This window comes from Leucopleurus acutus (assembly GCF_964270905.1).
Source record: "Leucopleurus acutus genome assembly, chromosome: 6".
Classification (NCBI taxonomy): Eukaryota; Metazoa; Chordata; class Mammalia; order Artiodactyla; family Delphinidae; genus Leucopleurus; species Leucopleurus acutus.
The window spans coordinates 110500333-110513367 of NC_139149.1; the positions used below are offsets into that span (position 1 = coordinate 110500333).

Below are 13035 nucleotides of genomic sequence, written 5' to 3' on the forward strand. Positions count from 1 at the left end.
TGTTTATGAAGAATTTTAAGGATATGAGAAAATGGTAACGATAGATTGAAAAGGCAGCATTTGAACTGTGTGTATCACATATCTAGTTCTCTGATATTCCTGACAGTTTCACGAAGGGGCGAAATAGGGGTGATGTTAGGATGACTGGTGATGGCACGCAGGCTGGGCCAGACGGGGAGGATGCCAGCGACATGGCTGGAACTGAAGGAGCCTCGGAGAGAGGACAGGTGAACACGTGAGCTGGCGTCAAGCAGGAGATCTCAAACGAGCATCCTCCCTTCCTCGCAGGACAAAGAGGAACTGGATGAAAGGATTTCTTATTTCAAAACCTACCTGGAGACCAAAGGGGCAGCGCTGAGCCAGACCACGGAGTTTCTCCCTTTCTATGCCCTGCCTTTTGTTCCCAATCCCATGGTCCACCCCTCGTTTAAAGAGCTTTTCCAGGTAAGTGACCACCTCCGAACCTTGTCCCAGATCCTGGGCAGCATGGCAGTCTCACCTTGTATACATTGGTGCTTTCTGAGTGATGCTGTAAAAAGGCTAAAATTTGCTTATGTTTTGTTGTATTTGAAAAGAATGTACAGGTAATTTGCTTTAACCAACTTTTCTTGTGCTATAAAGTATGCTTTTTTGTTGTTGCACCAAGACTTGTTAGCCCAGAACTGACAAAATATTTTAAAACATACTAACCTCTTAAATCATTCTGTGTATACTTCTGCGGTATTGAAACAATAACTTATTCAATTACGATGAAAATTAGTAGCCTGAAAAAAAACTAGGCTGCTTTACACAATCACTGGCTATGAATATTTTGATTTGTGTTAAAATTCTCACTTACTTGGTATATATTTGGTTACCTGATTGTGTACTATATTACCATCAGACTATTTGCCCCTTGCAGTGGGAGTGCGGAGTCTTAACCACTGGACTGCCAGGAAGTCCTGACAGTTGTTTTCTTTTTTTTTTTTCTTTTTAACATCTTTATTGGAACCGACAGTTACTTTCTTTTGGGACATTGAAGGTATCTTTATTTCATCTCCTGGCTCCCACTGTTGCAATTTTGAAGTTGGCCATCAGTCTAATTGCTGTTCTTTGTACGTGGTCTGTCTTTTTTCTCTGGCCTTTAAGATTGTATAATTTCACTGCAGTGTGTCTAGGGATACCCAAGTATTTTATTTTGTTTTGTTTTTTAAGACATCTTCGTTTATGTTGGCCAATCTAGCAGTCCTTTCCTGAGATTCTTTTCTATATGGTTGAGCACAGAGAGCCTTGAGCTGGAGCACACTATTAGTTTCCTGCAGCTGCGATAACAAAGGACCACAGACCGGGTGGTTTAGGACAGAAATTTATTGTCCCACAGTTTAGGAGGCCAGAAGTCTGAAATCAGGGTATCGGCAGGGGCGTGCTCTCTCCGAAGCTTCTAGGGGAAGATGCTTCTTTGCCTTTTCCAGCTTCCAGTAGCCTCAGCTGTCTATTGGCTTGTGGTTGAATAATTCCAGATCTCTGCTGTGTCTTTACGTGGCCATCTTCTCTCTGTGTCTGTGTCTAAATTCCCTTCTTCTTATAAGGACAGCAGTCATATTGGATTAAGAGCTTACACTAATAGCTAATTCCATCTGCAATGTCCCCGTTCCCCTGGCCTCCCATTATGAGGAGATTAGGGCTTCAACATGTCCTTTTAGGGGGCACAATTCAACCCACAACAGACACATGAGAAATGAAGTCATCATGCTGTGTCGGGGAATTACAAAATCTTTTTAAAATATCAGACTTTTCTGGCAGTGTTTTTTCAGGGGGTCAGACAACGCACTGGATGGACTGATGGGGTGGGGTGGGAGGCGTGGATGAGGATTAGAGCTGGGGGGAGAAATGGGGAAGGATGGGCAGATCTGGGGGAGATGGGGCAGGATCTCAGAGGTAAGTGGACCTGAGTTTTTAGTGACAGAGCTTCTTTCTAGTGGAACCTCTTGGTTTAGGTGGTCGATATTTTTGTCTGAAGACTCAGAAAAATTGTCCTGAGAAAGATCGTTGCTTGTGACACTTATTCTTTTACTTCGTGAGTCATTATTTTTTCCTTCTCAATAAGCATTATTTGAGATAAATAATTTATTTTTAAGGAGCACATCAAACTAGATGTACGTCATGACGCTGGACATGATGGAGTATTTGAGGCAGATAACAGCTTCTTTCTGCTTTTCTTGTCTGGATGAGGTTTATGGAAATGAGTCTCCTTCTTCTGGAGACTCTCAGTAGCGTAGCGATAATTGTGTATTCCTGCCAGTGCCATGTATGCCTAAACCATACTGCATTATTTTTGGTATTCAACATAATAAGGTTACTTATCAGGCTTGTGTTTAAATCACATGAAAAATTCAAATCATGTACAGGGTTATTTTTTCTCTGTATATGAAAGTACTCTCTTCTTTCCTCCTGCTGTGGGCTCTCGAATCTTCTATAAGTGAATTGGTGAAATGTCCTAAAACCTGTTTTTTACAGCATCACACCACTGGCAAGACATCTTGCTTCTGATTTCAGTAACTGTGGTGGAGTTATTTAACCCTAAAGGCCACAACTTGACAATGTTTGTTGGCATTTAATGATCTAGTGCTTTTCTTTTTTTTCCTTGTTTTTTTTTTTTTTTTCCTTTCCTTCAGGATCCTTGGACTCCAGAATTAAAGTTGAAGTTGGAAAGGTTTCTGGGTTTAATTTTTAAAGCCAGTAACACGCCGAAGCTTTTAACATTATATGTATCCTTTTGAAGCATATGGAGGCCACCTATGGCGTTAGAGCAGCTCACGGGCCTAGATGTCCTCAAACAGGGATAGTTGTGGTCGTGCTGCTTTCATACTTAAGAGCGAATTAAGCGTTAATGGGAGCGCGTGCCACCCAGTCCGCGGCCTGTTAGGAACCGGGCTGCACAGCAGGAGGTGAGCGGCGGGCGAGTGCGTGAAGCTTCATCGCCGCTCCCCATCGCTCGCATCACCACCCACACCATCGCCCTCACCATCCGTGGAAAAATTGTCTTCCACGAAACCGTCCCTGCTGCCAAAACGGTTGGGGACCACTGCTGCAAAGGATTGACTTCTATGGCGTTGGGTCTCTGAGACGCGGCGAGGGTCCTATTTTCATGTCATGTGCTGAGAAGCTGTCTGAGTAGGAAAAAAAAAATGTCTGTCTTCTTGAAAAATAACTCTTTGGAAGAATTGTCCTTCGCAGAAGATCAGCTAGTCACTTTTAAGGCCCTGAGGCCGTGGCGTATGGACAAGTCATATATAACTTGTCACTCAAATTAGGACTTTTTCCCGTTGTGGAGCACAGGATCTGGACGCGCAGGCTCAGCGGCCATGGCTCACGGGCCCAGCCGCTCGGCGGCATGTGGGATCTTCCCGGACCGGGGCACGAACCCATGTCCCCTGCATCAGCAGGCGGTCTCTCAACCACTGCGCCACCAGGGAACCCTCAAATTAGGACTTTTAAAAAACAACTTTGTTGGGACTTCCTTGGTGGTCCAGTGGTTAAGACTCTGTGCTCCCAATATAGGGGGCCCAGGTTCGATCCCTGGTCAGGGAACTAGATCCCACATGCCGCAACTAAAAATCCCAAGTGCCACAACTAAGACCCGGCACAGCCAAATAAATAAATATGTTAAAAATAAATAAATAACAACTTTACTGAGGTATAATTTACACACTATGAAATTTACCCATGGTAAGTGCATTATTTAATGATTTTTAGCAAATGGATAGAGTTGTGCAGCCATCACCACAATCCAATTTAAATAGGGACACTTTTGAGAGTAAAAAGGGAACACTGACCGGACAGAGGACCAAGCAGCAGGTGTAAATGGAGCTTGTCCGGGGAAGAATGTCACGGATCGCCCGGCCCGTGGGAGGCTGATTTCCCAAAGCTCGTAGGTCTCTAAGGACATTCATCTCCTTTTATTCTGAACAAGAATGTATCAAAAGTTATTTCATAACAAGAATATAGCATTTTGAATTGTAAGGTTGGTGTTTGTTTTGTTTAATTTAATAAAACATTTAGGCCGCTGTGCTGCATAATACCTTCTGCTTCCGTTCTAACTCCAAAGCACTGGACTCTCTTTTCCTAATTGAACTCTTTGAATTGAAATCCCTGGGATTTCATGGCATGTTTCTCCTGCTTCAGCTTCCTAAGCCTCCAGTGGCTCCCTGTGGCCTGTACTCAAGTCCTCAGCCTCGCCTTGAGACCGCCCACCATCGGGCTGAGTACAGCTCTCCTCTCTGCTTTTATATCCTTTAAGGTTTTGTTCCAATACTACCCTCTGCCCACACGCCATTATGCTTGCATACCCAATTCTTTTCCCTCTTAGAGTTCCATATAAAAGGACAGTTTTCAGTGAGATTAGGACTTTTCCAACTTGGTTTATGATTACTTTAATACACTTTTAAAAAGCGTTTCTCCTTAAAAAGGTAATGGGAATTATGTAAAGATTCTAAAAGAAATTTTTTACGTAGTAAATCATATTAGTTATATTAATAATAGCACCCATTTCATTGGAATAACATGATTGAGTTAATACATGAAAACAGCCCAACACATGGAAGCGCTTGTGTTACTGTTAGCTGTTAGTATTATAGTTTGCAAATAGTTGTTACCTTTTATCCTGTTCAACATGCTTTGAAGCAAATACACTGAAGTCTAGCAGGTAACTATAGACATTATTCCTTTCTTTTCCTTATTATGTGGAAATATTTGGAGTTCAGTTCAACGCATATATTAGGTTGAATATTGTGCTAAGAATTAGGGACACAAAGAAAAGGCCAAGATATAGTTGTCTCAGGCAAGTTGGAGTTTTGAACAGTAAAATGGGAGTCTGTGAGGCAGACAGAATGAGGGACAGGAGTTCCAGATAGAGGGAACAGCTCGTGCAAAAGCACTGAGCCTGTATGTTTGGGAAACTATGAAGCATTCAGTATTGCTGGAGCAGAAGAGTTGAGAGAGAGAGTCAGAGATTAGGCAGGCCCCGGGCACGAAGGTTCCTATGAGGTCCCGTAAGTAATGAGGAGCCTTTGAACCATTTTAAGAAGAAGAATAGCATGGTTATGTTTACATTTCTAAACAAACAAACAAAAAAACACTCTTTTTTTATTCCTGCTTATAAAATTGATCATATTCCTTATAGAAAATCTGGAAAGCACAGAAATGCATTTGTGTACATACATGCACCCCAAAGTATGTAATGTTTACAATAAATGAGGATAGACAGCTGTATGTATGTGTATTTTTAAATATTTTTTACCAAATGAAGAGAGAATTTCCTCATATCATTAAATATTCTTCAAAACTAGGTTGTCTTCTCAAAGTTTAAACATAGAAATTACCTACGTCCTAGCAGTTCCACTCCTAGCTGTATACTCAAGAGAAATGAAAACATATGTCTACACAGCAACTTGTACGTGAACGTTCACAGCAGCATTGTTTGAAATAGCTGAGGAGTGCCAACAACCCAGATGTCCATCGACTGATGAATGGATAAACCAAACGTGGTCTGTCCATATAACGGAATATTACGTGGCAGTAAAAGTGAGTGAATTACTGATCTGTGCTACAACATGGATGAATCTTGAAAGCATGATGCCAAATGAAAGAAGCCAGACCCAGAAGGCTGCATATTGTATGATTCCATTTGTATGAAGGGGCCAGAGGGGGCAAATCTACAGACAGTAGACAGTGGTTGCCTAGGGCTGGGGAGGGTGGTGACTGCTGACGGGCACAGGGTTTCCTTTTTGGAGGATGAAAATGTTCCACAGCCGATTGTAGTGATGGTTGCACAACTCAGTGAATGTACTGAAAACCATTGAAATGTACACTTTGAATGGGTGAAGTATATAATATGTGAATTACATCTCAATAAAGCTGTTACCAGAAAAATTAAGAAAACCCAGGGACTTCCCTCATGGCGCAGTGGTTAAGAATCTGTCTGCCAATGCAGGTGACACAGGTTCGAGCCCTGGTCCGGGAAGATCCCACATGCCGCGGAGCAACTAATCCCGTGTGCCACAACTACTGAGCCTGCGCTCTAGAGCCCGCGAGCCACAACTATTGAAGCCCACGTGCCACAGCTACTGAAGCCCGCACACCTAGAGCCTGAGCTCCGCAACAAGAGAAGCCACTGCAATGAGAAGCCCGCGCAGCGCAACCAAGAGTAGCCCCCGCTCGCCGCAACTACAGAAAGCCCGCGCGCAGCAACAAAGACCCAGCGCAGCCAAAAATAAATAAATATATATATATATATTTTAAATTAAGAAAACCCAAATAAAACAGGTAAATACCTTGCCATCAGACATGCAGCCAGATGTGTGGAAGCTGAGATTTAAACCCAGGAGGCAGTCTGGTGCCAGAGTCTGTGGTTGTAGGTACCGCGCCATGCTCTCTTCATCCCATTCTCAATTTCCTTAGGCTAACGTTTTAGCACTGAAGTTACAGCGTTAAAGGGTATGAATTCAGATTTGCACTTTTAGTCAAACATTTTGGTAGCTGTGGGGAAGGTTTTTGAAGGGGGAAGGAGGCCCGTTAGGGGCTGTTGGACTCACAGAGTGGTTCTTGAGGTGCATAGAGGAGGATTTATCTGTGAGTCACGAGTCACCCAAAAATCGAGAAGTCGGTAACTGTCTTAGTTATTTATAGCAGCATTAAGAGGCGCCCTTCCCTGTCCTGAGATTTCTTTTTTACCACGCTGGGGCCCTTTCTCAGACTGGCCAACACAATGTGAGATACCCTGAGTTCTGCCTCCTGAATGCCTGTTTTCCTGAACTTCTTTCATCCCAGAAGGAGAATGGACAAAGCAACAAAGGTAAATCATCTAGATGAAAAATTTTAAATCACAACTTTGCCAACTCGAGTTTTAAGTAATGAAATGGAGAGAATTCCACGGACTTGGCAAACGAGGGCTTTAAAAATCTAAATATTTATGAAATGCTTTGTAGTCCTTTTTAATCTGCGTTCCTTGAGACCCACTCTTCAGGGTGGCTGGTATTGTTAGCTTTGTCTTGCATGTCAGATAACTAAGAGGCGGAGAAACAACGAGAATCCAAGCAAGTGCCAGAGGGACCCAAGTGCAGCAGCACAGTTAGAAGACGCAGTGCAGCATGGGTAGGGAAAGAGTTACTTCAGTATCTTTCACTTTTACCTGAAACTACTTTAACAGGGTCTTATCTCCGCAGCAATATGGAGTTCTCGTTCTTACAAAGCATTTCCATTTTTTGCATTCAAAGTAGGAATTCCAGTCTTACACTTTTAGCATAAAATGATGCTTTTCCAAGATTAGTAATTTTTACCAGACCTGTTCATTTTCCAGAAAGGTGAGAAAAATTTTAGTTAACATGAAATTGGTGGCCACAGTTGGGATTCTTTGCCGGAGTTTTGTCTTTGATACAACATCATGAAAACTGCTTAAATTCTTCTGTTGCAAAGGGTTATATGATGTGCTTCGTGCCTTTGGTAAGTACTGAGGGCATAATCCTCAATTCCCAGCAGGTGGAGTTTTACTACGTGAAATAACACATCTGCCCTTTTCGCAGCAGTCATGTTAGAGAGGATTGCAAAGCTTCCTGCCATTGTTTTTCTGTTTCCTTTTAGAGAGTTAAAGGTTTCTAAAGAAAAGAAGCATTAGTAAATTATTTAGCTCTTGCTGTGCCAGGCAACTGAATGATGAGCAGGGCTGCAGATTTGATTCCCACGCGTGCTTCAGTAGCTTCAGGTGGGAAGCGCTTGGGTGTTTCCTCTCGCCCTCGGTGGCCCCGCGGGCCTCCAGCTCAGCGGTTCTAATTGCGCCACTGGTTCTGCAGCTGGGCCTCCCCTCCCGGAACTCAGAGGGACCTGCGTGGAGGAGCGGCAGGACTCATGCCCTCGGTCCGGGCCTGAACACAGAGGAGCAGTGGGGACCGCTCCGAGGGTCACAGGCTGCAGCCTCGAGCTCCCGGAGGTGACGTTGCCTCCAGCATGGTTATGCGGAGGACGCGTACCTGGGGTCTCTCAGCGGCTGCCCAGGCCTGCTCCCTACTGGGTTAGTGCGGCTCCGGGCCTTGGCCAGGGCGGGTCCAGGCCGGTTGTCTCCCGTTCAGCACAGCTGGAGCTCCTCAGTTGGGACAGGCGCTCGGGGCTCGACCTGCAACCCCCAGAAATGCTCCTTTGCCTCACTACTTCTCTTCCTCTTGCTGCCCAGCAAGCTGCCTCAGACTCAGTGGCATAAAACAACCATGTCCATTTATTCTTATTGCTATCATCTTGCGTGGTCTGGGAGTTGTGGGCTCAGTCAGTTCTCCCTCGGGGTGTCTCCCGGTGTCGACGGAGCCGGGTAGAGCCGTCTCCAAGGCTTCCACGTGCACAGGTCTGGTGGCTGATGCTGGCTCTCGGCTGGGCTCTCAGCAGAGGCCCTGGACTAGAATGCCCACGTGGACGCTTCCTCAGGGCCTGTTGGCCGGGTTCCCACCCAGGGTGAATGTCCCCAGAGGGGGCTGGATGGAAGCTGTGTCACCTTTTCTAACCCAGTCTCTGAAGTAACTCAGTGTTGTTTCTGGTGTGTTCTATTCATTAGAAGCAAATTCCTAAAGCCAGCCCACATTCAAAGGAAGGAGACTTACATTCCACCTCTTGATGGGAAGGAACTGTCAAAGACCCTGCAGTCATATTTTAAAACCACCACCCAACCTGCGTCCTTTGGGTCCCAGAGAACTGCTTTAATTCTTTTTTTTTCTCTTTTTAAAATTAATTTATTTAATTTATTTATTTTTGGCTGCGCTAGGTCTTCGTTGCTGTGCGTGGGCTTTCTCTAGTTGTGGCGAGCGGGGGCTACTCTTCATTGTGGTGCGCGGGCTTCTCATTGCAATGGATTCTCTTGTTGCGGAGCACGGGCTCTAGTCTCGCGGGCTTCAGTAGTTGTGGCATGCGGGCTTCGTTGCTCCGTGGCATGTGGGATTTTCCCGGACCAGAGCTTGAACCCGTGTCCCCTGCATTGGCAGGCAGATTCTTAACCACTGCGCCACCAGGGAAGCCCAGTTCTTGGCTGAGTCCGTTTAGTCCTTGTTCAGAGTCGGTCTTTGGACTCCTAGGCATTGGGGACAGGAAGGTGGTGAGAAACTTCTCCTGGATTTCCGAGTTTCTGCCACCTCCTGTCACCCAGCATGCCCTGCAGTTTGGGGGGATAGCTTCTTGCCGGCAACCAGTTATGTCTCTGATAAGTGGCCCAGTTTTGCAGACGAAATAAACATGGGAGGGGGAGTGCAAGTAGAAGAGGCTGTATTTTTCTACAGACCTTTCATTTGGTATTTCAGCAAGGAGACCAGGTTTTTCGAGCCTTCTTTAAGTTTGATTTTAATTGCGTTTTCTGAGGATAGCTAAGCAGGATGTCTGTGGAATTGAGTCTGGCAGGCACAGTGTATGTCTGTGGCAGAAAAACCCCAAATGCAATATTGCCACGGAGATGAGAGATTAGCACCGCAGGGCACTTGTACCAGGGGCTCCAGCCCAGGCCAATTGTCACCATAGCTAATTGTCACCACTGTGTCTTCTGTGCCTTGTGGTCATTGCTAAGGCTGCAGCGACCACAAGGCACAGACAAGCCTCCAATTCAATTCTAGCCCCAGGTGTTGTTTTTTATTTTTATTTCTTTTTTAAAAAATTTATTTATCTATTTTTGGCTGCGTTGGGTCTTTGTTGCTGCGTGCGGGCTTTCTCTAGTTGCGGCGAGCAGGGGCTCCTCTTCGTTGCGGTGCGCGGGCTTCTCATTGCGGTGGCTTCTCGTGTTGTGGAGCACGGGCTGTAGGCATTCAGGCTTCAATAGTTGTGGCTCACGGGATCTAGAGCGCAGGCTCAGCAGTTGTAGCGAATGGGCTTAATTGCTCCCTGGCATGTGGGATCTTCCGACCAGGGCTCGAACCCGTGTCCCCTGCACTGGCAGGCGGATTCTTAACCACTGCTCCACCAGGGAAGCCCAGGTGTTGTTTTTTAAATGGAATGGTTGGATAATATCATTATGTGTCTTCAGACCTACTAGAGAATGGACTTGAGGATATGGAGAGGGGGAAGGGTAAGCTGTGACAAAGCGAGAGAGTGGCATGGACATATATACACTACCAAATGTAAAATAGATAGCTAGTGGGAAGCAGCCGCATAGCACAGGGAGATCAGCTCAGTGCTTTGTGACCACCTAGAGGGGTGGGATATGGAGGGTGGGAGGGAGGGAGACGCAAGAGGGAAGAGATATGGGAACATATGTATTTGTATAACTGATTCACTTTGTTATAAAGCAGAAACTAACACACCATTGTAAAGCAATTATACTCCAATAAAGATTTAAAAATTTTTGATAAAGCAAAATTATATATATATCATTATGTGTCTTGATAGGAAGGTTTCATGGGCAGAGTGAGCTTTCCAGAAGCTTTTGAAGAAGGTGAGAAAAGTGCTTGGAGTGGAAAAGTCTCTCAAAAGGAATTATATTAAAAATGGCATTAAGAATAAAAACTTAGGTTGGCAATATACCATATTGGATTATTATTTTCACCTAGCCATCTAAAAAGGATACAGAAATAGTATCTTTTAGCATTTCTGGCATTATGCATTTGGCCCCTTCAGATAATGGGCAACTGATCATTTTCCTAGGGTTCAGAGCTGTAAATATTATTTTTGAAAATGATGACCTATATTCCCAGTTATAAGCCTTAACTTTCTTCCTCCGGTATTTGTGGATTAGCAGAATAACAAAGAGCCGATTTATATCTAAATACCAAAAAAAATTTGTTTGATATTATAAAAATAGAGTGATTGATTTGTTTTTTATATTAGGTTAGAAAAAAATCCATATTTTAAAATGTATCATCTTGAGCAGCCAAGATGTCTCTAAAATCAAATCTCATCTACTCTTTTTTTTTTAAAATTAATTAATTTATTTATTTTTGGCTGCGTTGGGTCTTTGTTGCTGTGCGCAGGCTTTCTCTAGTTGCGGCGAGCGGGGGCTACTCTTCATTGCGGTGCGCAGGCTTCTCACTGCGGTGGCTTCTCTTGTTGTGGAGCGCGGGCTCTAGGCGCACGGGCTTCAGCAGTTGTAGCTCGCAGACTCTAGAGTGTAGGCTCAGTAGTTGGGGCACACGGGCTTAGCTGCTCCGCGGCATGTGGGATCTTCCCGGACCAGGGCTCGAACCCGTGTCTCCTGCATTGGCAGGTGGATTCTTAACCACTGCTCCACCACGGAAACCCCTCATCTACTCTTAAAAAAAAAAACACAACAATGCATCTAAATGAAGTAGAAATGTCAACAAGGGAAAGCTTGACTGCTTTACTGTAGGATCACTTTTGTTATTGATTCATTTCATGCTCGAATTATAGGAAATATAGGAAATTATAGGAAATATAAGGTCACTCTTTGTGACCTTAACTGGCATTCTTTTGGTTGTATATATCTTTTGCTTAAAGCTTGGGATGCAGTTCTTTGGACTTTTGCACAAATTATGTCAGTGGCTTTGAAATATAAAGGGTCTCAATAAATTTCGCTGGCATGATCACGACAGTTTCACTCAGATAACATGGACCAAGACATCTCCATTAAAAGTTGAGATCTTGCATGGCAAGGCATCTTAGCTTAGTTGTCCTTGTCTCATAAAACTTTTTGTTACTGAGTCCAAGCTCGCTTTGCTCGCAGCATGACAGGCCAATGCATCGGAGACAAGGTCTTGAGGCAAGGAATACGACTTTATTCGGAAAGCCGGCAGACCGGTGTCTGTGGAAAACCATCTTATCTGGGTCTGGATGCCCGTTTCTTTTACAGAATCAGAGAGGGAGAGGTGGTGAGGAAGTAAAGTAAAAGGGCCATCAGTCTTGCAAAGCATCTTCTGGAATGACCAGACTTGGTGAGGGGATGTGTTAGTTTCTTCTTTCTTGCAGCCATCCACAGGTGGGCAGGGTTCCCTGAGGCAGGCCATTAGGTATGTTTATAATAACAAAAGCAACGAAAAGCAAAGGTTAAAGTCTAAGAAACAGACCGGAACATGGAGTCTGATTTAGCTCTTCCCCGTCACAATTTGACAGGGAAAAAAAGAGTCAAAGTTCTGTTTAATGCTCAAAAATAAAGTTGATATTTTGAGCTGTAACCCAAATAGCTTACAGTAATGGTCAGGTCCTGTGTGTAGCCAGTTAAGGTGTCTGCAAGGTGATATCTCTGGATAGCAGGCTCTTTTTGCTAAATGGTGTATTTGAAAGGGTTATGAACGTTTCAGCCCAGTTGCCTACTTCTCTCTTTCCTATAGGCTGCTGGCAGTGAAGGCTCTTTTGCCTCAGGTTACCATACTTTGAAACTGTCATAAAATTCCAATTCTGGGTTCCCAAGGCAAAAGTTCCACAAATAGTCCCTAACATTTAGTTAATTGTAAAATGAGTTTATGCGGGGAAGAGTTTTTTGCTACAGTCCCCTTTGGAGAGGGACTACTTTGATGACATTAACACTGATAATTTGGGAAGTCATTTGACCCAGCTAGTGGGTTTTGGTATTTCATTCGTCAGCCACTTGGTACACGTTGAGAAAAATGTCACAGATACTCTTTAATATTTATTCCCATAAAATGAGACTATGAATAATCTAAAATTTTCATCCTTGGAAGTTCTTGTTTATGTAATTTTGAGTTTTGGATGTATGAAAAAGCTTAAATGATACTTAGTGTAGGAGGAAGGTAGTGACTCCTTTCCAATATTATATTAGGAGAAGATTGATAAATGATTTCTAGGAATGTTCTCCAGAGGTTCCAGTACTGGATGTAAATTTGTGTCAGATGACTTTTTAAAGTTATCTTTCAATACTGAGATTTGATGGGCGTTAAATACTAATAATTCATTATGTGATATTTTGGATTTTAGTAGTTAAAATATTTTACTTCTGCACATCAACAATTGTGACACATAAAAGTTTTTGAAATACAGTTTGAATGTGGGTGATCCTCATAGCTGTTTAGGACACAAATTAGGAGGAAAACATAATTTAGGACAGTGTTTCTCCAACTTGTGGTC

At 43.8% G+C, this 13035-nt stretch overlaps 1 protein-coding gene across 5 annotated transcripts in view; it reads left to right on the forward strand.

Moving 5' to 3' along the window:
- ARMC9 (armadillo repeat containing 9) overlaps positions 1-13035 on the forward strand; it is a gene marked incomplete at its 3' end in the record, with an annotated part of 136556 nt that overhangs the window by 14332 nt on the left and 109189 nt on the right. For all 5 annotated transcript variants that reach the window (XM_082841498.1, XM_082841494.1, XM_082841495.1 and 2 more), the window contains exons 5-7: positions 289-444; positions 2655-2747; positions 6808-6832. In XM_082841498.1, the coding sequence (XP_082697624.1) occupies positions 289-444; positions 2655-2747; positions 6808-6832 (274 nt within the window). The remainder of the gene's footprint in view (positions 1-288; positions 445-2654; positions 2748-6807; positions 6833-13035) is intronic.